The 27,509-nt window shown below is 33.9% G+C and overlaps 1 protein-coding gene and 1 long non-coding RNA gene across 3 annotated transcripts; one reads left to right on the forward strand and one right to left on the reverse strand.

Moving 5' to 3' along the window:
• Positions 1-1,284: 1,284 nt before the first annotated feature.
• Positions 1,285-27,204, forward strand: LOC105110445 (ARM repeat superfamily protein). Of its 2 annotated transcripts, none has more exons than XM_011005485.1 (44): positions 1,285-1,509; positions 2,261-2,446; positions 3,599-3,688; positions 4,922-4,995; positions 5,154-5,309; positions 5,620-5,740; positions 5,878-5,933; positions 6,125-6,179; positions 6,267-6,323; positions 6,421-6,522; positions 7,836-7,916; positions 8,255-8,307; positions 8,682-8,751; positions 10,974-11,037; positions 12,035-12,183; positions 12,293-12,420; positions 12,508-12,565; positions 12,731-12,828; positions 13,269-13,353; positions 13,505-13,570; positions 13,647-13,706; positions 14,733-14,819; positions 15,546-15,732; positions 16,508-16,551; positions 16,630-16,761; positions 16,867-16,998; positions 17,094-17,146; positions 17,237-17,285; positions 18,376-18,434; positions 19,253-19,392; positions 20,350-20,531; positions 21,023-21,151; positions 21,228-21,313; positions 21,403-21,518; positions 21,612-21,724; positions 21,887-22,010; positions 23,048-23,169; positions 23,272-23,458; positions 23,546-23,774; positions 24,256-24,580; positions 24,865-25,004; positions 25,802-25,923; positions 26,014-26,218; positions 26,863-27,204. In XM_011005485.1, exons 1-44 carry the CDS (start codon positions 1,405-1,407, stop codon positions 26,948-26,950), a joined length of 4,965 nt encoding a protein of 1,654 aa, XP_011003787.1. In that variant the 5' UTR covers positions 1,285-1,404; the 3' UTR covers positions 26,951-27,204. The 2 variants fall into 2 exon arrangements, with proteins under 2 accessions (XP_011003787.1, XP_011003788.1); XM_011005486.1 differs by having other exon boundaries at positions 19,253-19,380.
• Positions 18,618-19,246, reverse strand: LOC105110444 (uncharacterized). The gene is made up of 2 exons (XR_839477.1): positions 18,744-19,246; positions 18,618-18,701 (listed from the first exon to the last, which is right to left on the reverse strand). It is a non-coding gene; the product is annotated as an uncharacterized LOC105110444 (long non-coding RNA).
• Positions 27,205-27,509: the final 305 nt, after the last annotated feature.

A 27,509-nucleotide genomic window follows, 5' to 3' on the forward strand; every position in this document is an offset into this window, starting at 1 on the left:
TGTATATATAAAAAAAAATTAAATTTTTTGTGAGAATAAAAATTAACTTACGCCATATTTGTTTCTGGAAAGTAGTTTCCAGGAAATTATTTTTCAAACTTTTTTATATTTGTCTGCCATTAAAAAAGTTAGTTAACGAAAAACACTTTTCAGTCAATGAAAAATTTGGTTTGATTTTTAGAAAAATATTTTTTTTGACTGTGTTTGTTTTTTGAAAAGTGATTTTTGAGAAATCACTTTCCAAACTTTTTTTGTTTTTGTTTGTCATTAGAAAAGTTGGTCGATGGAAAATACTTTCTAGTTAAAGAAAAATTTAGTTTTGTTTTCAAGAAAGTGTTTTCCTAAAAAATTTGGATGAAAAACACTTTATGAAAGTTGTGAAAAATTTAAAAATATCATTAGTTGTTGATTATATCAAATTTGATCCTTAAACCTTTGATTATTATATATATTTTGTTTTGAATATTTATTTTTCAATTTCATCTCTTAAAATTTAATTTTTATATTAATTTTGGTCTTTATTTTTATAATTGCTATTTACTTTTTATTTATTATTTTTTATTAAAATTTTTTATTTATCAAATTTGGTCCTTATTCTTTTGATTGTTACTTATTTTTATTTGAAATAATTCATGCAATATTGATTATTATTATTTTAATTTTTTTTATATTTTAATTTTTTAATTTTTTAGATTTGATCTTTATTATTTTGATTATTATTTATTTTATTTGAGATAATTTATAAAATTATTTTAAATAATTTATAAAATTATATTTTTTTCAATTTCATTCTCATTTAATTATTTAATTTGTAAGATTTGTTCCTTATTATTTTAATAAACTTGAAAAAAATAACATATTAATAAGTTATTTTCCAGCTCATAATCAAATATTAGAAACTGTTTTCCAACTTATTTTTCATTATATTACCAAGTATCAGAAATTAATTCATTTTAATAATTGTTTTTTTTAAAATTATTTTCCAGCAAACAAACAAGGTTTTTTAGTTGTATTTCCAACATATCTTTTATTTTTTTAAAATGATATACGTGTAATAAAAAAATTAATGATTTATAATATGCTTATCTTATATTTATATGTATTGTTTTTAAATTTTTGTTTTTTAATTTTCATACGTTGACTCTTGTAAAAGTAACCCAGAACCTGATTTTTGGCCGGGTAAACTCTGGAGTCGGGTCTGAACTTTCAAATCTCACACGTGTTCTCCACACGTACAGAAAATAACAGATCTACTCCCTCTCACTACCCTTTCTCTCGCTCTCTCTCGTTTTTTTACTTTCAAGAAAAAGAATTAATTGATCGATCTCTCGATGTTTTTGTTTTCAAAACCCTAAATTCACCAATTGATAATCAAATTCAAATCAAGAAAACGCTTTTCGAGCCATGGCGTTCATGGCAGTATTGGAATCCGATCTCCGAGCTCTGTCCGCCGAAGCTCGCCGACGTTACCCTGCCGTTAAAGATGGCGCTGAGCATGCCATTTTAAAGGTACACCTTCGAATTCAAACTAAAAAATCACACACATTTGTTAACAATTACTACTGATTTCTTTATATCGGTGAAAGTGTATTGGTATTTCTTTTATCTTGAATTGTTGCAAATGTAGCTTCTTTAAGCTCACGCAATCGCCTGTAATTTAGCGTTTGATAATTTAATGCCGTTTGATATAAACAGATGTGTTTAGTAGGATTTTTTAAAAAGAAACCAGTGCCGGGAAACTGAGCTTAAAATAGTGATTGGAGTTAATTACGTGTTGTTATTTTTTTGGGAACCGAAGTCGTTTGAATTTGGCATTTTTAACATCTGAAATAGAATAATTTAGTTTTGAGATTATTTTTACATACACAAATACGAATTTTAAGTTTATTTTCCGGACGATGACATGGTTGAATAGAGCTTTTAGTTTGCTTGTGCATTTGAATCGCAATTTAGCTTTTTTCTTAGGAAAAAAAAATTGTAACCATTCTGCAGAGTTCAAAATGTTGATGGGCGGAGTTGCATGAAGAATTTGGGGTCATGTTTATATTATCGTTAGTTTTTGTAGTAGTCCAAGTTATGTTTCATACTTGGAATTTGAGGTTAAATAATAGTGCATACAAATTTTTAGTAGTTTTTTTCTTTTCAAATCTATATGATGGGAATGGAGCCATGGGTTTTGAAAGTCAATGTGTTGTTTCTTGCCATTGATCTGGAAGCTGAGCTTGAGTCTTTCTTTCTTTCTTGGGTGTTGTTCTTGCAGCTTCGATCGCTATCAAGTCCCAGTGAAATTGCAGATAATGAGGATATTATGCGAATATTTTTGATGGCTTGTGAGGTTAGGACAGTAAAGTTGAGTGTGATTGGACTTTCCTGTCTGCAAAAGCTCATATCCCATGATGCAGTTGCTCCATCAGCACTGAAAGAAATCCTTTCTACATTGAAAACTGTAAGTTTGTAATTGTATTAGCTTCTACTTTAAAATTGTTTTAGCATTCACTAAAACTGCCTTGAAATGGGCCTACATTGAACTGCCTTGTGCTGAATGTTTTGCTAGGCAATATACATACATGCATACATGTGTGTGTGTGTGTGTTCTTCCCACGTTTAACTTCTCATTGATTATAAGGTTGTAAGAGTTAGAAAATGGATGTGAATCATTTTTCATTTTAAATGCTCAAGGAAATTGTCCCGTGACACTGTAATAGAATATTAATTAAGGAAATAGTTAGAAAATAAATCAGCAAGAATCCAAGCCGGGATGTCTTCCAAATGCTAATAATTATCTATTTTTCATGATTTATTCATTGAGAAGAAAAACTTGTCTTGTATAACTATCAATATCGGTAACGTAACAAATTAAGAAGTGCTGTGAGGATAAAGGGAAAGGGACCAATGGGAGTCTGTTTATAAGCAGCAGTAAACAATGCAGATACCCTATCTATATCTTCAGTTGTTCCTATAAGTTTTTGGACGTAGCTTGGGCATAGGCTCCTTCTTGGTCCTAAACAACTAAATTACTTGCATTGGTCCCTTTAATGAAGGGACCATTTATGAACATTGAACTTACTTGCCTGCTTTGAAGGAGAGGTTACCAGAGCATCATGTCCCATATAATCCTGACAAGGTTACACTGATTTTTAATCATGTCAGAAGGATATTTCTTAGGCACTCAATTTGTAATTGTGAACTCTTATCAAATACTTTGATGGTTGTTATTTTCAATCTGTGTGTTCTGAATCTTCTCCATGAATGACTTTTAATATTCCTAAACTTGATTTTTGCTGATTTTCATAATTTCTAACGAGCTTCTCCACATGCAAGTAGGATCTATTGTTATTACTACTGGTCAGTTAAGGAAATTATTCCTGCATATCGCCATCAAGGTGTTCATGGACAAAAAAATTTAGTCTTTCTACAGAATGTTTCCTATCAGAAAATTATATTTAAATATGTATTCTATGTGGAAATTATGGAAGATAATTATTTTTCTTTTGAAAAATAGGCATATTAGTATTCCTGATTGCTTGATTTTCTTGAAAAAAATATAAAATAGAAACTTGATTGGAAATCTTATATATCGATCATCTCCTCTATGCAGCATGCTGAAATGGCAGATGAGAGTGTTCAACTTAAGACTCTACAGACTATATTAATAATATTTCAGTCACGTTTACATCCTGAAAATGAGGTAATGATCCATCATTTAGTTCATCTCCCCAGTAAGTGTGCAGAATGCCTTGTACCTGGAACGAGGTTGGTAACCAGATCAAAGCCCGATGTGTTAAGAAAAAAAATATTGTGGCAACTCTGTTGAATTATTGACATACTGAAATTAGAATGCATGCTTTTCTCTTTCAGACTTTTGATCACAAGAGCACATTTACAAACTTAAGTTAGCATATTACCAAGAAATCCTGCGTATATTGAATATTGTAGGTCTCTGATCAATATGACTGATCAGTAATATTAAGCACATAAAAGTTCTCTGATCAATATAATCTATTAGTAGCATTAAGCATATATTTCCATTTATGCTGATGTGCTCATTTATTTGAGATCAGCTGGAGACTGGAATGGAATAAAATAGACATAAATACAGTATATACTTGTACCTTCAATTTTCTGAATTTGATTCTCCACTTATTTAAGAAACTAATTTAGGATGAGCTTAACTTTCTTTGCCCTATTGGTGAGTCTATTTGCTATCCAATAGTTTGAGTAAAGCTTTGGGGTTGTCACAAACACACCCACAACAATCAGTTTTGCTATTGCTCATAAATGGATGTAGTTTTTTTTTTATATATTTATATTGTGCAAATGGAGCTATATATTTGATTTAATGGAACTAGTTTATTTTATAAAAAAAAAATATTGGAAATTGTTGGATTCAGATGCATATAAAATATGAGGAGTTACCTGCATGTATCTGATATTTCCCAGTTGGAATTGCATTGGATTTAGTTCATCATCTGTTATCTTAGTGTAGAACAAAAATTTGCTCTTTAATGGCAAGAATACTGTTGCAATTGTTGATTTGCGCAACCAAAACTCCTGAGTTCATTAAATGCGAAACTAGTTGAACATTAATATCAAACTTGAATTTTATTTAATAGTTTAAATTTTAATCTAAAAGACATGCCGGAGGAAATAAATTTCGTGAGCCTGAACCTGAATATGTTTATCGTATGTGAACCCAAATCCATAGTTTTAGCTGCTTAACATATTTCTCTTTTATGTGATGTAGGATGTTAAGTTTCTCTGGAAATTTTTTTAGATGTAATAATCAAGGCACAAATTTGGCATCATTGTGTGCTCGCTAATTTTTTCCTTTTAATTTGTACCTTATGTTTTGTATTTCTGATTTTGGGTTGGGATGGGGATATTACAAGCTTTTGTGCTTTAAACATTCTATTTATCTCAGGCGAATATGGCACAAGCCCTTCATATATGTCTTCGGCTTCTTGAAAATAACCGATCCTCTGATAGTGTGCGAAAGTAAGTTCAATTATTGGCAAACACATCTTAAACTTCAAGAGGCCTTCCAGCCACTCTTTTCTTCCAAAATTCATCATTCATTAATGATTAACCTCTTTATTTTGAGAGATGATGCCATACATTTCATCTGTTAATCATATAATTGTTTTCTTTTTCAGCACTGCTGCAGCTACCATCAGACAGGCAGTAGCATTGATTTTTGATCATGTGGTTCGTGTCGAGTCTCTTCCAGTGGGAAAGTTTGGTTCCGGAGGTCATATTTCTCGATCCAGTTCAGTAACTGGTGATGTTAATCGCAGCATCAATAATTCAGAGTAAGTATTTTTTCATGGAAATCATATGTGACTCAAAACATTCTATTTCTTGTGCTTGGGGGTGTCCATGTCATTCATAAAGGGAACTCTTAATACATATTTATCGATGTGTTCGACGTTTATGTTTTGGGTATATCTGCTTCCAACCAATTAAATAAATTTGAATATGAGGATAGCTCCACATGAGCTTTGAAAGGGGAGGGAGTTATATGTTGCATGAACATACTCCTTTTTTTTTTTTTTTTTGGTATGGAGAGTTCTTAGAATGTGCATTATGTCATATCCATGTATTTAACTTCAGCATGAACAGGTCATGGGAGCATGAAATTGTTTCCAGAGGGCAATCATTGACGAGGGAGACACTAACAAATGCTGGAAAGCTTGGGCTTCGTTTACTTGAAGACCTGACAGCTCTTGCTGCAGGTGGATCTGTATGTGCTATTTGAAGCTGTTAAATATAGTCTCTGTCACTGAATTTCACATTTGATGTTTTATTTTGTTGTGATTATTTTTGTTTCTTAGGAATCATGTTAGTGAAAGCTGTTTAACTAATTTTTCCATCTGACAGGCGATTTGGTTACATGTCAATTCTCTCCAACGGATATTTGCTCTTGATATACTTGAGTGAGAAATTTATCTCTGCTCACAACATTTCATATTTCTTTGCTATATATTGAAGCTTCTGGATTTCCTTGGTGTCAATAATCATGAGAAACAACTCACAATATTTCAAAATCTTCTTGCTACTGAACCAAAACTGCAGTGTTTCTTTTGCATATCTATTTTTCATTTTTCTTAATGCTTCTGTTCTGCAGGTTCATTCTATCCAATTATGTGGTTATTTTCAAGGTTTTGGTTCCTTATGAACAGGTGATTTATTATATACACTTATCTTGGTTATTTTTGGCATGTTAGTAGATCTTTGGCTAATTTAAAGTTTGCATGGAAACTCTACAGGTTTTGCGTCATCAGATATGTTCACTTTTGATGACTTCACTTCGTACCAATGCCGAGGTAGCTTCTCTTTTTGAAACAAGTGGATAAAATCGTTGATCTCTTGAAGAATTTCACTTTTACACATTTTACTTGCGCTGTGTGCAACCTGATTCAGCTTGAAGGAGAAGCTGGAGAGCCTTCTTTTCGTCGGTTAGTGTTGAGATCAGTTGCTCATATTATCAGGCTGTACAGCGCTTCCCTTATCACTGAGTGTGAGGTATGTTCAACTATGTTGTAATTTTAATCTTGAATGGTAAATTCAATGGGTACTTGAAAACAAATTTGAATATTTCTTCCAAAGAAGATTGATATATTTTGGTTGTGATTGGTGGGTGTACCTTCTAATCTCCCATGGCTGAAAAATCAATTGCTTTACCAATTACACTGTTCACTCATGAGTGAATCATTATATCATCATTGAGTATTTGAATTAAGTATACAGATTACATTGCTATACCTGAATCAATTTGACTCAATGCTTGCACTTAGACCTTTTCCCCAAGCTTCCTTCTACGCTCCTAGAAGTGGAGAGGGTTTTCACTCCTGTTGAGAAAGAATAAATGCCCTATCTGAGCTTCCTGGAATGCACATCAGCTATGCCATCAGAGACTGAAGAGAGCTTGGAATGATCCTCCACTTGCTAGTTGGGAAATATCATCGCTCCAATTGATAATAGAAGAAAAATTCTGATTAAAATCCTCTTAGAGAAGCCTTATTGCTATATGCTTCTTGAATTATAAAGATATTGTCACAGTTACTAAGCCTTGCATCTCCATATGTCTATATTCTCTTCTGAACTTTCCAAGACTTGACAGAGTGCATGAATTTCTCCTTTTCTCATCATTCATTGTTTTATCAGAATTCTTTTATGACACAACCAATCTAGAAATTCAGATAGCCTTTTGATTTATAATCATTAATCATATTTAGGGCATTGTTTTTAGGAAATTTGAAAACAATATAAATTGCTCATTTTGTGAGATAGAAAATATAATGAGAGGAGGAGGAGGCCTGGAAATGTTTGAGAAAGGAAGATAAATGATATAAATCTTTGGGCTGAAGGCCTGGGCTGGAGTAAGAGCTCACAAAGTGAAAAAAAGAAAACAGCACAAACAATTTAAGATATGCAGTTGTCAGATAAACAAGATAACTCTTTTTGGCAGCACTTTCTTGTCTTCTCCTTTTTCATTCATTTACAGAAATGTCTGCCAAGGTGTTGATGCGAGTTCTGAATAACATTTCTGGCTTTAGTTCTTCATAATTTACTAATTGATCCTAGTAAAATGCTATAGTATGTTATTCTTCTAAATTGTGATCTACCTATCCTTTTTCTTTCCTGGATAACTTCCCCTTCTTTATCGTGGCTTGCACTCCTAATAAAGGAGCTGCCCATGTTCACTATTTAGTTCAAGTTTTCTAATCAAGTTATATTTCTCAATTTTTTTGTTAGCATATTATCACAGAAACTTCATCTCATTATGTCAGCATAGATTGATATACTTGAATAACATTTTCCTTCCTTAAATGCAGGTTTTCCTTAGCATGCTTGTGAAGGTTACTTCTCTTGATCTGCCATTGTGGCATCGGATTCTCGTGCTTGAAATCTTGAGGGTAATCTCTACAGTGGTGGTTGTTGCTTAAAGTGTGTTTGGCAGTGTGGTAACGGTTGCTTTTTAAATAACTTTTCACGTCGAAATGCATGCCAATGATGTTTTTTTATTTTTTAAAAATCATTTTTAACATCAGCACATCAAAACGATCCAAAACGTACAAACCATATTAAATTTTCGCAAAAATAAAAAATAATTTTTTTTGAATTTTTTGGGAACGCAGGTTCAACCGCATTCCCAAACAGCCCCTATTTGTATCCTTATCATGTATGAACTGTAGATGATCTGTTATTACTTATCAAAGATATTGAAAATTATAGATATTGTTGAATTTCACAGGGTTTTTGTGTGGAGGCACGGACTTTAAGAACTCTTTTCCAGAACTTTGATATGTAAGCCCATTAGCTTCATTCAGCATCTTTTGCTCCATGCTTTATGTTGCTTTCATGTTAGCAAAATCTCTCTCATTTACCAGCATTCACTTTGAAGCTATTAAAACTTAATTAGCTCAGCTTGAAATTGAACTTAAATGACAAGAAAAGGTCAATGAGGAAGATTGCCTAATTTAGTTTCATATAAATGATGCAAGATGATGATAAACTCATTTTATGTATACATGAAAAAACTTACTACTTGAAAGCATGGGCATTGACATGCTTGGAAATATGGTAGGGTTATTGACCAATAATAATATAGCAATTAAATTATTTTGTTTGTGTATTGAACTATGTGCTCTGTAACAATTGCATCTTCATCCACCTGGTAGGCATCCTAAGAACACAAATGTTGTGGAGGGAATGGTTAAAGCTCTTGCTCGAGTTGTTTCAAATGTACAGGTACAAGATATTTATGCATTTTTATGTTTGTTGACCTCCAGTAATTTCCCTAACTACTTTGCTAGAGAGACTTACTAATATTGAGAAAGAAAATTTGGGTTTCTATAACATGCTGGAGTGTGGTATCATTTGAGTGACTGATGTAGTTTCCCACCATGTGTTTCTTTTACATACCCTGTCCTTGTAGTTTCCATGTTTTTTCTTGATGCTATTTTCATATATTGAAGTCTGTTTTTGGATATGAAACTCTTGTTTGTTGGTAAAATTCATATCGATTGGCACTATAGTTCCGTTGTTGGTGGCTTTAAAAACATGTGGGCCTAAAAGAAGCTAAATAAACTGGAGATTTAGAACTGCTCCCCCCTAAGTCTGTTTTTCATACATCTTTAATGTAAATATTCTAAGTTTTCCTGCAAAGCTTGTTCCATATAGGCGGTCTTTTATATGTTGCCTAGTGTTACTTACAGATGCATTTCAGGTAAGACTAGATAGGCGGCCCGTTCTGCAGGCCACGTTGATTTTTTTAACATAAAAAACGATGCTTAGGCGCTGCTAATGTGTTTTAAAAACAGAAAAAAATCCATAACTTGAGTCACAGACCCTATTGGGTCTAATAATATGGTTTCGTTCAATTATATGATAGAAAAGCTACGACATTAAATTGACTATTTTTTTTTTGAAAAAAATGATAATGATAACCAGAAGAAATAAAAAAGTAAATTGAGAAAAAATAACGATGTTCAATCCCCAACGATCTAAATGTACAAGGATGAAATAAAAAAAATAAGCCAATAAAAAGAAGTCTAAAAAAATAAAACACTTACGAACCCAGGTAAGGCTACTAAAACTCGCGAGCTAGATCATACTAATGAGATAACCTAATAGAAAGAAAAACAGGAAAAATGATAGTTTAATTTAAAAAAGAACTGAATTTTAAAGGATGAAACCAAAAACATATAAAAAAGTGATCCATGATAACCTAATTGAAAGGAAACTGAAGAAAATCATGAAGCTTATTTTTTCAAAATGAATGTTGAAAGGTTAAATAAAAAAATAACTGAAAAAAAAATGATATCAACCTATGTTAACTTATCAAACTTTTGAACCAAGTCACTAAGTCCAACTCCCAACAAATCAAATGTCGAAGGATGAAATTGAAAAAAAAAATCAATTATCAAAAAGATCCAAAACAGAAAAGAGCAATTAAAAGAATAAATACTTAATTTGAAATGAAAAGTTAATTAGAGGACAACCTAAAATTTTGAATTGAAGGATGAATTGAAAGGAAAAATTGAAAAGAAAATTAAATTCATAAAAGAATGCAAAACAAAAAATCATAATCAAAAGAATGTGGACCATATTTGAAAAAATAACAAAACACAATTATGGATTTAAGGATGAAATTAAAAAAAAATTAGAATTTGAAAGAAAGGAAAACAATAGAAGTTAGAAATTAAACAAATGAGTACCAAAATTGAAATATCAGTAAATTAGAGGGCAACCATAAGATTTTAAATGCCCAATGTGAATTTCGAGGGAAGGAGAGAGAAAAAAAAAGAAGATAGAAGAGGCCGCCATTGACACAACACCGCCCTATGTGGAAGGAGGTGACCACTATCATGGAAGGTGGTGAACATTGTCTTGGAAGTTGGCGTTCCTCAGTCGGATGACAACTCACATGCCTTTTGAAGAGTGAGGAGGCGCCACATGGTGGCACGAGCATTACACGTGGCAACCATTTTTTTAAAATAATATTTATATTGATCAAAATACCAAATTGCCTCTAAGCCAACTTGATTATAACAAAAAAACGATGATGAAAATGTGAAAAGCCCCTTAAATTAGAAAGGCTTAAAATCTCCTTGATGAAAGCTAAATATTTTTTTTGCTTTTAAGGGCACTTAAAACATTTTACTTTTTGTGTGCTAAAAGAAGTGAATAGACTAATTTGTCCCTGTTCAATCTAGTAATGTCCAATGGATCCAGCAGAAAAAAGCAATTTACCCCCAATAGCAAGCTTTTTGAGTTTTCTTGAGAAGGGAAAAAACATTGTTCCATTTTGCCAATCCACAATGTAATGATTCTAGGGCTATAGTGTTTTATCGATACCTCTTAGTTTTTTTTTTAATATATGTGTGTGTGTGTGTGTGCTGATATTTGCAACATGTATGGGATTATGAGCTTGGCGGATTTCTTGACTGACATAATTTATTATGTGTTAGGTTCAAGAAACAAGTGAGGAGAGCCTGGCAGCTGTTGCTGGGATGTTTAGCAGCAAAGCAAAAGGTAACTTTGTATTGGAAGAGACAAAATTGATACCAACTGTACCATTCTCCAATTCTACATATTATGGGAATGTCATTATGAACATTTTTATTCATAAGTTGAATAAAGCATTCAAGGTTTTTATGATGATTATTGCTGCACCTACTGGAGTTTTGTATGTTGGAATATTGGTGTCCTTCTCGTGTTCCAATGGCTACAAGGATATAGTTGTTTTTGAAGATGTGTTCATTTTTGTAATCATGAAAAAGAAAAGAAATTATATGTTTGCACAATTTGTTTAATCAGCACATGATTACAAGCAGAGGTTGATCAATTTCATGTCAATTCTCTCTCTGTTTTTTTCTTCTTTTCAAATGTAACTGTACTGATAAAATTGTGGTTTGAAATCTGAATGTGGAGTTTTGTTAGTCATCAAAGTTTATACAATTCTGGTGCCACTTTAATCCTGTTAGGAACTATGAAGAAGTAGGTTATCTTTACGCTTCAATGAAATCTATGAGAAGCAGGTGATTGTGCTCACTGGATAAAAAAGAACTATCAACATTGGAAATAATTTTGTTTTTTCTTCTGTAATAAAGGAGGAGATAAATAGGCAAGCTGTAATGTCATATATATTTGCTTAGAAGATCTTCTATCCCAAATCCCCCAACCTTTCCAAATTAAAGGTTGATGTTCAGTTACACAAGGGAAACAATGTTTTGCATGGTAGAAATTATGTTATGCTCAAGACAAAAATTACTTTCAGTTGTGCATATAATGTAATAACTATTGGTTGTGTGAATTCTTCCTAGTTAGCTTGATTCATTTAATCTTAATCCTTTTAGTGATGTGAAAGGTAGGTGTCTCAATGAGATGTGAATTTACTCTAATGTTAGATTGTGTGGTCGTCATAACCAATTGAATAATATGTTCATTTGGATTTCTTTGAATCATGGACTCCAGTTATTATTTATTTCAATTCTTGATTGCGATAAAATATTTCTCTTCATTTTTTCAGGTATTGAGTGGATCCTTGATAATGATGCATCCAATGCTGCTGTGCTGGTTGCTAGCGAAGCCCATGCAATAACTGTGGCAGTTGAAGGGCTGTTGGGTGTCATCTTCACTGTAGCTACTTTAACGGATGAAGCAGTGGATGTTGGGGAGGTAATCCTGTGATGTTTTTTTCTTTATAAATTTCTTATTGTTTATTATAAAAAAAAAAGAAAAGAAAAGGAAGAAGAAGAGAGGTCTTACTCTCTCTTTGTACAACCAGCTTGATTCCCCCAGATATGAGTATGATCCTGTGGAAAGATATAGTGGGAAAACCACAGTTCTCTGCATTGCAATGGTTGATTCATTGTGGTTGACAATCCTTGATGCTTTGTCCCTTATTTTGTCAAGGTTTGTCAATTTTTTCTTTGTGAAAGAGGATACAGTTAGAATGAACTAAAACTACGCACACATCTGACCTATTGCTTAATGTTGAAGGTCGCAAGGAGAGGCTATTGTGTTGGAAATATTGAAGGGATACCAGGCATTCACTCAGGTAACCATGGGTTTATTTTGGTTGTTTTATATTGCCTTATCTGTTCTTATCTGACCGAACTAAATATTAGTCTTCTATCAATTTTGTACAGTTATAGTGGGATTTTCTACTGTGTTTCCTTTACCTCACAATGAACTTTGATGGTTTCCATGACTAAATTCTCAGGCATGTGGGGTTCTTCATGCTGTAGAACCTTTGAATTCTTTTCTAGCATCACTTTGCAAATTCACTATCAATTTTCCAAACGAAGCAGAAAAGAGGAGGTAAATCTCACATTTCACTAAATGGTTTCAGCTAGCCAAGTCTGATGTAGCCTAAAGCCCATGAACCATCTACTGTTGTTTGAAATGCATGTTTAGGCCAGCTTAAATGAATAGACTGTTGGTGACCTTAGTACTAGCCAGGGCTCAGGCTGTTTTCGAAGCAAGCTTTGATATACAGCATGCCTTGGCAATCCATATATTAAGCAGACCTTTGGCTAATTGTCCTCATCCACAAACCAGAGAAGGAAGAAGAATTTATTAAATCTTACACCAACTTGGGATAGACTATTGATTGGTGTCTTCTGTTCAAAGTTTAGACATCTCAGATTCCACCTGACATTTTAACATGTGTAGCTTATGTTCTTCGGCATGAGCTATACTTTAAAGATCTTAGTCTGTGGATACTGTTGAAATTCTGGATTAAATTGAGATTTCTGCAGTGCAGCACTGTCTCCTGGGTCAAAACGTTCTGAGGCATTAGTTGAACAGAGAGATAGCATAGTCCTTACTCAAAAGAATGTGCAGGTATTTGGTTTGGCTCAGTGTTTATGGCATACTTGTTTTACCTTAGCTGAACACTTGTTACTGTTGTTCAGTTGCTTGTTGAATAAGTCAGTTATGCTATCGGATCATTTATCTATATGTATGGTTTATTTCACTTGCTATTGCAATGCAGGCCTTAAGGACTCTCTTCAATGTTGCTCATCGGTTACACAATGTTTTGGGGCCTTCGTGGGTTTTGGTATGTTGGTTGCTTTCACTATTTGTCAGAAATAGATTTGGTCCACAACTCAAAGTTTATTTTCTAAAAAATATAGGTGCTGGAAACTCTAGCAGCTCTAGACCGAACAATTCATTCTCCACATGCCACCACACAGGTAATTCTGGAAAAAACATCCTTTTGGTTTGGATTTGAATCATGGTTGCTTCTTGTTGGTCCTTTTTGTGTAGAAAGTACATGATGGGGATAAGTTAAATAAAATTGACAAACTTCTCATTTGGGGTAAGCAGTGGTGGCAGTTGTTTTGTTAAAGAGCTCTGAACCTAACCAGAACTTTAAATTTATCTAATGGAGCTGTAATGTTTAACATAAGAGGAGAAGTATAGCTGAATTCAATCCTTTAAGGTTCGATATTGTCAGTTATTTCAATTTTCAGCTGTCCCCCTAAACTCTCACTGTTATCTTCCTCTAAAAGTCATAGCTACAAGAAACAAGCTCTGAAGCTCATCCCATGAATTGAAACAATACCCACAAGAAACAAAGATTCTAGGGCTAGAATGAAAACTCATAAAAGGAAATGATATTTACACAAATATCATAATTTATTCCCACTTTAAATGAATGCTCGGTAGCTGATCTAAAGCATATCATCTTTGAAATCATGGCCATTGTTACAAGGAAAATTGCAGAGCTAGGAAAAAACAGAAAGAGAACACAATTTTATTTTTTTTAATTAAATGAGAAATCCAAGGCTTTCCTATTTGAAACTTATCACGCTCTTTTTGGCCTTTTTTGAAGCACATAAGTATTTTGGCACGTCAAATACAAATCAATAAATGTGAAAATTGGTTAGGGATTTGGTGGCAGTGATTATTCTACACACTCAACCAAGTTAAATCCAGAACAGTTTCCTAATGGGGCCTGGTATGCCCACTGTACTTTCTTATGTGGTGTGAAAAATGGTAGAAGAACCGATTGCTTCTGTGAAAATGGAAAAGCATCTTCGAAAAACTGCTATAAATGGTTGCTTATATAATGAATTTCAGCATATATGAGTTTTTCATAATTTGAATAATTCTTTTTTAATCTGAGAGCTATTTAATGTTACATAAAGATGGTTATCTGAAGGGTTCTTTGTTGTTGTTTACATAAGTGCTTATAATACGTATTTCCTTACCTCCAGGAGGTCTCTATGCCTGTACCCAAGCTTACAAGAGAATCTTCTGGCCAGTACAGCGACTTCAGCATTTTGTCTTCTTTGAATTCTCAAGTAAGTAAAGCAAGTTTGGTGTGATATGAGCAAAAATCAAAACTGGTATTTGTCAAAATTCATTTTGGAAATGACCCATAAGTGTGAGCACATGTTAGGTGCTGAAGTAGGGATGGAATATATCTATGCAAGGAGGGTCCTCTTATCTTTCTCTCCCCTTGTAAAGCTTTTATGGCACAGGATTAGCCTTACAGCCCCATGGGCACTGATTGGACCTCAATTGGCCTAGAGGTTCATTCTATATGGGCTTGGAGAAATACGGCAGAACATGAGCCCAGTTGGACCATGCCATCCTACACACTCTCTTTTTGTGGCTGCTTTTCTATCTAGTAGGGTGGGATCTTTTTCCCCAGGTTTGTGCTGGGAGGAAGCTATAGGAGTTGGCAAATGAGTTTGATTTGCTCTGAGAGATTCTAGCTGGTCTCTTAGGGGGTGAAGCCATCTACAGAGTAAATAGTTGTAGGGAAGCACTCATCATTTTCTGGGGGTAAGAAATGGGCAAGGTAGCCCTTCTATTTGGTAAAACAGGAACCAGCAGCCGCAACACCTACATTTTATTAATTTTCATAACCATACTTTCTTAAGCATACAATTACCTATAATATTAATATTCTTGTAAGTGGCTTCTCAATTTGTTTCAGTGTGTTTTTTTTTTTTTTTTGGGGGGGGGGGTGGTGGACAATTTTAAGGTGCATGTTCTAACCAGTCTTTTCTTGGTTTGAGAAGCTGTTTGAGAGCTCAGCAATGATGCACATATCTGCAGTTAAATCACTTCTTTCTGCACTATGCCAACTGTCACATCAATGCATGTTGGGGACGTCAAGTGGTGTTGGGTTAGCAGTGAGCCAAAAAATTGGAAGCATCACTTTCTCGGTGGAAAGGATGATATCAATCCTTGTTAATAATCTTCACAGTATGTATTTTGGATTTTTGTGACAGGTTGTTCAAATAAGATCAGTTTTTGTGTTATTGGGAATAATCATTGATGATGCTGTGAATCCTGATTGTTGTCTCTGCCATGCAAAAACTTTAACAGTTATGTGAAAATTCAATGGTTTTCTATTCTTGACAAGATATTTATCATTTTCTTATGGTGGTGATGGTGAAGTTAGGATTTGGTTCTTTCTATGGGCTTTTTTGCTATACTAGTAGTTTAATTTTAATGCTCATGGATGTTTCTTTAATATAATATAGAACACTGATGTGCAACAGAGTTTGAGATTTTCATTTCAGTACTCGCTTTATGTATGCTATGAATCAAGAGATTCTCTTCTGCCATGGAAAACTTTTCAATGGTTAAATGAAAACACAAGTTTTCTATTCTTGACAAAATTCAAACTTTTTTATGGTGGTGATTGCGAACCTGGCTTTTCTTTGCTTTCCATGGGCTTTTTAAACTATACTAGAAGTTTGATTTTAATAATCATGGATCTTTCTTAAATATATAGAACACCAGTGTGCTACAGAGTTCCAAATGTTCATTTTATGCATGCTATCAGCTTCCTGACCATGCTCCATTTGTTACTGCAATAATTTTATTTTTTTGTGCCTGTAATATCATTTTTAGTTTCATGAGAATATCATCGCCTATTGGCATTATTTCATAAAGTTCATATGAAGTAAATGAATACAATTATTGTTAGCGTTTTAATTTTTCCTTGAATCTATTTTCATCTATTAAACTGCAGGAGTGGAGCCATTGTGGGATCACGTTGTGGGCCATTTTCTTGAGGTGATCATAATGAATATATTCAATAGTGCATAATGCTATATTGCTCTGCATCTTTGACAATGCTTGTACATCTTGCAGCTTGCTGATAATCCAAATCAGCATTTACGAAACATGGCACTTGATGCATTGGATCAATCAATATGTGCTGTTTTAGGTTCTGAACAGTTCCAGGATTATGTGTCATCCAGACTTCAGGAGATATCTCATGAAGTAAGTAAATTAGTAACTCTTTTCTCTGCTTTTGCTTAACTGTAAGAATCAATATGCTAAAGAATGGGAATTATACTGCTGATTATTATTGCACTTTACCTCTAGATGGAAGCTGGGGATTCACAGTTAAAATTACTCGAGTGTTCTGTCATATCCCCTCTTAGAGTTCTTTATTCTTCTACGCAAAGCATTGATGTCCGTGCTGGATCCTTGAAAATTCTTCTGCATGTTTTGGAGGTAAAGTGTTGCTGTTGATGATGAAATAGGATGTGTTTTTTCGGTGTCCTTTGAGTAGCTTATGCATATATTTTCTGGCTAACCCCTTTCTACAGAGGCATGGAGAAAAACTATACTACAGTTGGCTAAATATTCTTGAAATGTTAAGGTAAAACATCACTGCTTTCAATGAGTGATCCTTATTGGATTCTCTATCTTCTTGAATTTATCATTTCTTTTGTTGCTTTGTTTCTGTAAGATCTGTTGCAGATGCATCAGAGAAAGATCTTGTAACCCTGGGCTTCCAGGTTAGTAACTCTGAATGAGAGCTCCTTAATGTGCTTTCTGGTGATACCTTTTCCTTGAAGAATATGTTTTCAAAACTCTAATAAAACTTCATTCTCAAAAAAAAATAAAAAATGGAATGAAAACAAGTGCGAAAAAAAGAAGAAAACTCTAATAAAAGTAAAAGAATTATATTGTGGCGTGGCGCATAGTGTGATTAAAAGCTAGGGTTCTCAAGTTCTAAGGTTACAGACTTAAGCTGTAGAGAAATTTAGAGAAAATTCTAGTGTTTTATTAAAAGCTTGAATAATAGTCTTAAAATAAACTAGACATATCTATTTATCTTAAAATCTTTTATAAGAAAAGATTCCTAATCAAAACTAAAATCAGGATTTCTAATTAAAACTTATCTAATAAATATAATCCATCTAGTATTAGGATTCCTAAATAGTAATATACTAATTAAAAAACAAATAATTAAAGTCCAAAATTAATTAAGAAAATGATTCAAACATTAACTTCAGTCTTCATATCAGATGTTCCCGGGTTTCTTTGCGTGCTTCACTTCAGACTTGGTCTTGTCTATCTAGTTCATAAATATAGTTGTAACACACTTCATGTCATATTGGTCCATTCATTCCAGTGGTTTTGACAAGGCATTGAATTTTCACTTAAACCTCTTTATGCAATATGGAAATTCTAAAAGTGCTGGTATGCTGTAGTGCTTCAGGAAAGATTATGAAATCTCCATTTCATAAACTTATAATTCATTGTAGATATCCAATTAGAGAGGAAAACGCACGTCATGTTAAAACTTCATGATGTACATATTAAGTTCTGCTACTAAATATTAGTACCTCTGTGTAAAATGTGAGAGAAACTTGCATTTTCACACTCAAAATTTATAATGGTGGATAATGAATGAATTTTGTTAACATGAATCCAGAAATAAACTTCCTACATTTTTCATGCATGTATTCAACTTCCTGCATTATTTTTTTTCCCCTGCTCACTTTAAGGACTGATGAGAAATAATATAATATGTTACTTATAATGACTATCTCTTACTCTTCTCATGACACAACCATAATCTGAAAGTATATTTTCTTGCAGAACCTGCGTGTCATCATGAATGATGGGCTGACCTCTATTCCTGCAGACTGTCTCCATGTGTATGATTCAAAACTCTTTGCACTTTTTGTGACATGTTATTCACTTTACAAAAAAATATGTATGCTTTATCATGTATGCATACTTGTGGCATGTGGTGGTTGTGGATCTTAGATCAAGTCTGTAAAGTTGAAACACTCTAGCTATAAGAATTTAGATCTTCTAAATAACATAATGATTTTTTCATATTTTCTGCATAATCTTCTTTTCATTGAATGTTAGTCATTAATGCATTGGGCATGGTTTATTGGATGCATGCATCATGGTAGCTGTTCATATCCTGATATTCGAAGTTTCTGCAAGCATGGTACCTTTACTAAACTGTTTTTTCAAACTCAAGAAAGCTGCTTCCACAATTTCACTTCCTGCTCATTTTCAATTGTAACAAAATAGAAAGGATTCATGAAAGCTCATTGCTTGCAATTAGAAAAAAAATAGAAAAGTATACTATTAAGGATTTAGTCTGATTAATTAGGTTTATCTGAAGAAGAACAATGAAAATCTTTGTTAAAGTGAAAATAAAGACAGATTTAGGTACAGCGATGGAAGGAGGATTTTAAATCTGTCTAAAATACATTCAGAAGTATAAAAATCTTGACATTTGTTTGGTCCTGTGGCTACTCTTTGTGATAGGTCAGGGTCTATTTCCTGCACATTTGGTGATGATGAGAATTTAACCAATTCTTTATTCACGACTTTCTGTTATGATTAATGCAACTTAAGGTTGATGGCTGTTGGTGCTTTGTCATTGAACATGGCAACTGTTTTTACTGCTTTCCAATGCATGTTAACTTTACCATTAAACATGTTGATCCTGCAGATGTGTAGATGTTACTGGGGCATACAGTGCTCAAAAGACTGAGTTGAATATAAGCTTGACAGCAGTAGGTCTCTTATGGACCACGACTGATTTCATTGTCAAGGGACTTCTGCATGGACCTACTGAGGGAAAGGAAACAGGTTGAGTTCAAATTGTAAACATTTGTTTTCATTGAATTCCTATTAGCTTATCAGTTGTCTTTGCATTAAGTTCTTACAAATAAGCTTTGATTGTGCTGTGTTGTCACAAGGCGCTCGCCTATGCATCCCAGGTGAGGCAAGGCGAGGCCAAAGTGCCTTGAAAACCTCCAGGTGAGGTACTTCAACTAGGCGCTCTCCTGGAGTGAGGCCCTAAGCAAAAGAGGTGCTGCTTAGGTGCCTTTTAGGGTTTTAGATTTTAATTTTTAATTATTTTTGGGACTGGCATAACATTATTAACCCTTGTTTAGTTGCTGGCTGTAAAAGTATAAGTAAGTACAGTTTCTAATATTTTAAATTCATTTCTTTAACATTATTGAGAAGACTGAACAAGTTGCGTGAACAATTTTACATCAAACACATTGTCACTATTATTTTTATCTACTCTTTTTTCTAATTATTTCATTTCTTTTTTCTCGCTGTCCTATTATTCTCATTTTTCCACATTACTATTGTAAGGTTTTATGTTGCCAAAACATTTTGTTTTCCCCATTTTCTTAATTTATCTTCTTTGTTGAATCATCCTCTATTTCACTATACTGCAGTACAATTTTCTACCATTACGCTGTCAATATTTACCGTTATTGTCCCAACATTTTCTGTTTGTGTTTTCAATTTCACTTTAATTTCTTGCTTTTTTTGTTAGAAGCTCGCTGATTTTTTCTTGAATTGTTGAACTTCAGAGATCTAGATACCCGAAATAGTGAAGAAAAATTGATTAATTATAGCTTTTGTTAAATTTTTTTTTACCTGTACTAACACACACATTTATATTTGCTATTTATGTACACATTTGTATATTAGTGCCTCACTCCATTTGGGTAAGCATCTAGTGGGTTGGGTGTTTTCAGGCGTTGTCGCTTTAGAGCACCTTTGACAGCTCTAGCTTTAACATTACAGGTTTTCATGATGAGCATTCTGTTATGAAGCAAATAAATGGTGACTTGGGGGAGACACTGTCATCTGAATTGCCTGATAAGGTGAATGATCGGGCTGCAACAATTAATATAATTGACCGCGACAAGTTGCTTTTCTCTGTTTTCTCCTTACTTCAAACACTTGGAGCTGATGATAGACCAGAGGTACGATATCCCTGATAATGGACTTCCCCCTTTTCCTTTTGTTTTATAATTGAAGCATAACATGTAAAATACTCCTTACTGGCTAACTGAATTTTGCAATGAGTCATTGGTCTTATCACCGATCAAGATTCAAAACAATTAAATGCTAAAATTCAGGAATTTTCTTAATTGCAATACTCATTTTCTAGTTGAGATTGTGATGTTTGGTTTTCTTAGGCCTTTTGTCTTACATTGGCTCCATTGTTTTTATTATATATACATCCTTTGAGGAATGGATTTTATGTCTTGGTTTTCAAAGTGATGCCTTGTCAATGGAAGTTAACATCTGGACATCAAAAGCAGATAATTTATTTAATCATAGGCAGAATATTCTTGTTATGATTGCAGTTTCATTGTCTATTATGTTGTGATCTTTTTGCTCGGAGGTTATTGGAATTATTTAAGTCTATGAGGATTCTTTACACACTGACTCAGCATGAGTTATGTTTCAGGTCAGAAATGCAGCTGTCAGGACTCTTTTCCAAACTCTTGGAAGTCATGGGCAAAAGCTTTCAAAAAGCATGTGGGAGGACTGTCTTTGGAATTATGTTTTCCCTGCTGTGGATCGTGCTTCTCACATGGTAACTTGAAATTGTTATAAAAAATTCTTATGAACAACTTGTTGAATGATTTGATGAGAAGTATATCCTTTTGTAGGCTGCAACTTCATCAAAAGATGAATGGCAAGGGAAAGAACTAGGTACTCGAGGAGGAAAGGCAGTTCACATGTTGATTCATCATAGGTATAAAACTGTAATGTTTTTGGTTTGCACATCTATCTGAGTTCATTTCCACAACTTGATGTAATGCATTATTTCACTTGGATTTTCAGTCGCAACACGGTTCAGAAGCAGTGGGATGAAACGCTTGTGTTGGTCCTTGGTGGAATAGCACGTTTGTTACGTTCTTTCTTCCCTTTACTCAGTGACTTAAGCAATTTTTGGTCAGGTGGGTCCATGGCTGTATCTTTCTGTGTCTGATATTATTATCTTCTTCCTCTTCTAATCGTGACAATTGTCTGTAAATGATCTTTTTCTGCAGGATGGGAGTCTTTGCTGCTTCTATTAAGAAATAGCATTTTAAATGGTAGTAAAGAGGTGGCCATTGCTGCAATAAATTGTTTACAGACAACTGTTCATTCCCACTGTTCCAAGGTAATTATTTTGTTTCATTTCAATCATTGTCAAAGATATCAAGTTTTCATGAACCACCTGTGAATGTAAACATGGTGGTGGTTGACTCTAAACAGATCATATAATGAGGGGAGTTTTAGTTGCATATAGTTACATCTTAACCAAAATATTTGTGTGAATCAGGGGAACTTGCCGCTCCCATACCTTAACTCCATACTTGATGTCTACGGGCATATTCTTCAAAAATCACCAAACTACAATGATAATGCAGCTAGCAAGGTGAAGCAAGAGATTTTACATGGTCTTGGTAATGCTTCACCACAATCTGAAGAAATTGTTGTTGTTATTATTATTATTATTATTATTTGATCTTGGTTGCCATTGCATGTAGATAACAAATATGTGAAGATAATTAAATGGCTAAATTGCCCAAACCTCCCTTTACTTTAAAGTCATTTGAGAATTAGTCCATGCATTCTCAATTTTAGTTTTGAACTCCCTATACTTTGTGTATGTTTGAAATTATGTTTGAAGTAGAGTCTTTCTGTTACTTCTTCTAAGGTTCCCTCCATAATTTGCAAATAAAACTAACAAAATGACTTAAATACCCTTAACCTCATTAACCTTGAACCCAGCTAATCTTAAATTTTTTCTATGGAATTAATTTTAGATTTTGAAAATAAAATTTAATATCATAATTTTAATTCTCCATCTAGAAATTTTGGTTATTGTTTTCTTTAAAAGAAACCAAAAACAAAAAAAAGAGAGATTTTAAAGGTTCTTGGTGTTTATGAGACAAAGAAGAAAGGGTATTTAGGCTACTAGTTTTTTTTTTTAAAAAAAAAACCAAATTGGATGGAGAATTAAAATAATGATATTAAATATTAAATTTGATTGTTTTATTCTATAAATTTAAAATTAATTCCATGGGAAAAAAATCAATTAGGTTGAAGATTATTGATGTTGGGGGTATTTAAGTCATTTTGTTAGTTTTATTTGCAAATTATGGAGGGAACCTCAGAAAACATTACAGAAAGACTTGATTTTAAATATATCAGAGTTTAGGAAGGTCAAAACTAAAATTGAGATTACATGGACTAATTCTCAAATGATTTAAAATTCAGGGGAGGTTTGAACAATTTAGCCTAATTAAACAGTTAAGTTATGCGTCCTCTGCACTGTACTAATGCAATTCCAGAGGATGACAATCTCCTGTTAATTCCTGATTTGATTCTCAAGATACCAAGCATTGTTGTCTATATTACTGTAGTTGGGCCTCTTCATCAATAGTACATTTCAGGGTGCTTATGTGTTCTTTTTTGGATTCCTTCAAACTTCTGACAGGAGAGCTATATGTGCAAGCACAGAAGATGTTTGATGCTAAGATGTTCTCTCAGTTGCTTGGAACAATAGATTTGGCAGTTAAGGAAGCTACATTGACTAATGATAACTTTGAAACTGAATTTGTGAGTAGATTTTCTGTTTCAAAAACTTCTCCCTCCTACCCCCTTGTGTTCTCATAATTATATGCAATCACTAGCTCAACTGATGTAATTGTTTTTCCTTAGGGACATGTTCCTCCCATTTTACGCACTATACTGGAAATCTTACCGTTGTTACGTCCAACTGAGTATATTTCTTCAATGTGGCCAATCCTTCTTCGGGAGCTGTTGCAGTATCTCCCAAAATCATATTCTTCTTTACAAAAAGAGGAAGCTGATGCAAGGCAAGCCAGCATTACTGACGAAAGCCCAGGTATGGACCTGGCTTGACAGCTTTTCAACAGCATCTTTATTTTATCTTTAAAAAAAAAACATTGAAATTGATGCATTATTATGACAGACAATAACATTAGGAAGCAAAATGAAATTCTCAATGGTACTGCGTCTGTGTCCCCAAAGAAAGCTGAAGATCCATCACAAGGTTCTGGATCAAGCACAACTATAGTCGCTGGTATTCCAAGTTATTTGTTTGCAGAAAAGCTTGTCCCTGTGCTGTTAGATCTTCTTCTAAAGGCTCCAACAATTGAAAAGCATATTGTATTTCCTGAAATTATTCAAACCCTTGGAAGGTAAAGATTCTATGTTCTCTAATGCCTTTTTATTTTGTTTCACCTTCAATATTTTATTGATCTTTATTGAGAAATTGACTAACAATCTAGTTTAGTCAAGTTTCTGCGACTGTGTATACATTTATAATGTGGGAATCAATGTACCATATTCTGCATCAGGTGAAAATTTGGGATGGGAAACAGTTATTATTATGATTCAGAGAAAAATAGTCAAGTTTTCTGTTGTTTTGTCCACGATGTCATCATTTTATGGTGACCATAAATATGATTGGATCATGACAGGAGTTAATATACCTGATTTTGTAGTGTGGCGTATGATGCTTCATTTAGTGTTGCATAGCTGCCAAGGTCTATTGATAAGGGGACCTGTAGAAATTTGGAAATTGTGATCAGTATTACCATGTCATTCATGTTTAACATCTTTCTCTTTTTTCATAGGATGAAATTGTGTAGTTTATATCTTTATTAATCTGTTCCTTAGGTGTATGACAACAAGAAGAGACAACCCAGATGGTTCACTTTGGCGAGTAGCTGTTGAAGGTTTTAACAAAATTATTGTTGATGATATAAGTGGATTCACCTTGAACTGTGGAACAGATTCAAAGATCAGCAAAACTGCAAGTATGCGCATCTGGAAAGAAGTAGCAGATGTTTATGAGATATTCCTTGTGGGATATTGCGGGCGTGCCATTCCTTCCAACTCTCTCTCATCTGATGCACTTAGGGCCGATGAGGCACTTGAGATGACCATTTTGAACATTCTTGGTGACAAGATTCTTAAGTCACCGGTTGATGCACCTTCCGAGGTAATTTTCATACCAGTTACAATAACAGTACTGGTTGTATACTTTTTAGGTCGTGACTGGTACATATAGATGCTAGGTCTCTGGATGTGATCCAACAAGTCCTACCCACTAATGTCTGATTCTGATGGTACCACCAGTTGTAGCAATAGCAGTAATAGTTGTAATCTGGAAATTGCATTGAGCATCAGATTCAGCTTACTTTATGGCCTTTGTGGTGATTTTCCAATTACATAGGCTACGCAAATACTGATTTGTCTCGATTTTGTTTTTATTTTGTTTTACAGATTCTGCAACGTCTAGTTTTGACCATGGACCGCTGTGCATCGCGCACATGCTCTTTGCCGATTGAGACTGTGGAACTTATGCCATTGCACTGTAGCAGATTTTCCCTGGCTTGCTTACGGACGTTATTTTCCCTAAGCAGGTAACATTTCTTAGAATTAAACCTTTCATGTTAAGGTTGATCATGGACTATTCATTGCATTTTTGCTTTTCTGAATGTGGACCAGATAAGTTGACACATTCATTTAGAATGAATGGCATAAAATATAGCTTCTCCAAATTCTCATACAGTGTGCAAAACCTGTTCCAATGGCCACAATGCCCAAACTTTCACTTTTCTCTATACTGATAATGCGTGGACTTTCTTAATCTGACACCAAAATTGTCATTGAAACAAAACATAAATATCTTGAGCAGTCAGTTTCATCAACTAAAATTTAGTATGTTCCGGTTTCCATTGGTTAGGCAATTTCACCCACATTAGCTATTTGAATATATGGATGGGTTCGCCTCATCATGGTAAACTAGAAAAATCCCCTTTTTTGAAGGCCCATGCAAATTCAGACCACCTGTAATATTCAAAACTAGATTTATACCCATTGTAATTTGCTTTATCCCTTTCCATTAGTCTTTAGAGTTCAAGCCATGACACAAGGATACATCTAGTTTCCTTCTAAGTTCTAAGAGACATGAATCCACTTAGGTCAAAGGACGAGGGAGCATCACTCATTTATCATGAACAGAAACGTGGATGAGAATAAGAGGGCTGGCTTACTCAAAAAATTAGAGAAACGGTGGCCTTGTGGATGCAAATCGAGCTTTCAAAATTGTGGGGAAATAGATCCATTCAGGCCATTTAATAAGAGGTGCTTTTAAAATATAGCCTGATACAAAGATTGTTTCTTTCAGAGATTTGATTTTCCAATGATGTGTTTTCAGCTGTGACGAGGCCAGTGACTGGAACATGACAAGGTGTGAAGTCAGCAAAATCTCAATCCTGGTACTTTTGACCAGATGTGAAGACATCTTTAAAAGATTCTTGATTGATGAAAATGACCTAGGTATGTAGCTCCTGTCTGTGCAAACTTTCAGCAGATTCGATGTTTGCTCCGCTTCTTTATGCTTGTTGAACAATGCAATTATTCCTTCAGGTGAACGTCCCCTGCCAACAACAAGGCTTGAAGAAATTATCTATGTCCTTCAAGAACTGGCTAATCTAATAATTCACTCAGAAACAGCATCTGTGCTACCATTGCACCCTTTTTTGAGAAGTGGCTTATCAGATGACAAGGATCATCAGAAGCGTCCACATCTGCTCGCTTTATTTCCCTCTTTTTGTGAGCTCGTAATAACAAGGTGAGATGTTGACCATAATTTGGTTATTCCTAGTAATGTCTGAAATGTTAAAGGTCTCATTACTGGATCAGAGCATAGGAGCCATTTCTGGGTCTCTGGTGTATATTCATGCTAAGTAAAACCAATCACTGACATTGGGTAGAATAATGTTTTGATCAGATTCAGTTGGTGTAACCTTGTAAAATACTTGATAAATGAAAACAATGTAGTGGCATGGGTTTGAAAAAGATGAAGGGTGAGACGGGTTTAAAGTCGAACATCTGAGAATAGAATAAGAAACCAAAAGGTGTTTCACGCCAAAATTGAACCTGATTGAAGGTTTAATCTTGTGGGCGCTTTGCTAGCATAAGAAACACATGTAATTTTGTAGGATTAAGTTTTTCTTTGTATGACCTACAGAAACTGGAAAGCTTAATAGAATGTAGGTCAGAACTACGAGGGACAGCCGGCATAATCTCTAAAAACATGTCCTTTAGTAGTAAAATATGCTGAAAATGAATCTGTGGACCTTCGCATAGGTACTGTACATATGGAAGCAAAACAAATGCAAAGAGACCAGATTTTTTATACACAATACAATGAGATTTGGAATGCTACTGCACTGGTGCACTTTGCATGCATTGAATTTGTTTGTTGATGGGCAGGGAAGCAAGAGTGAGAGAGCTGGTGCTAGTCTTAATGAGACACATCACTAGAGAATTGGCACTAGAGAAGGTTAGCATTGCCAGTTGATGCGAGGAAGAACCTGTTTTGACGGTTTACATGAAGTTGTTCGCTATAAATTTGTATAGGTGAGGAATTTTTTATCCCTGGCCTCCATTGTTGTATTATGTAGTAGTTGTACATTTTTTATGATATGAATTTTGTTGTGTAATTACATTATCAACCTCAGGTTAAACAGTTGTGGATGGCAAGAGTTTTTATTTTTCATGCCGCTGGTAGCAGTGTATCGGTAACAGTAATAAGAAAAAGGGTCTTATTGTTGACTTCCCGTTAGGGTCTTGCCTAGCCATAACCCACGATGGTTTTACTATAATATCTCTAGCAAATGTAGATTGACATTTTTTTTATATATAAAGAGGAACTAAATTGTTATTTTACACATTCAAAATCAATGTATAACATTAATTTTTTTTAAAAAAATAGATTGATTAGTGTTTCACCATGGGGACTGACACATTTCATTGTGGGATGAACAGTCAAAAGATACTTTTACCATTCCCATTGAAAGTCATTTGCTTGATTTATGGTAATTTGGTTTTTTAACAAATTGGTTATTATTAGATTAATT

This window comes from Populus euphratica, unplaced genomic scaffold, assembly GCF_000495115.2.
Source record: "Populus euphratica unplaced genomic scaffold, PopEup_1.0 scaffold394.1, whole genome shotgun sequence".
In the NCBI taxonomy this organism is placed as follows: Eukaryota; Viridiplantae; Streptophyta; class Magnoliopsida; order Malpighiales; family Salicaceae; genus Populus; species Populus euphratica.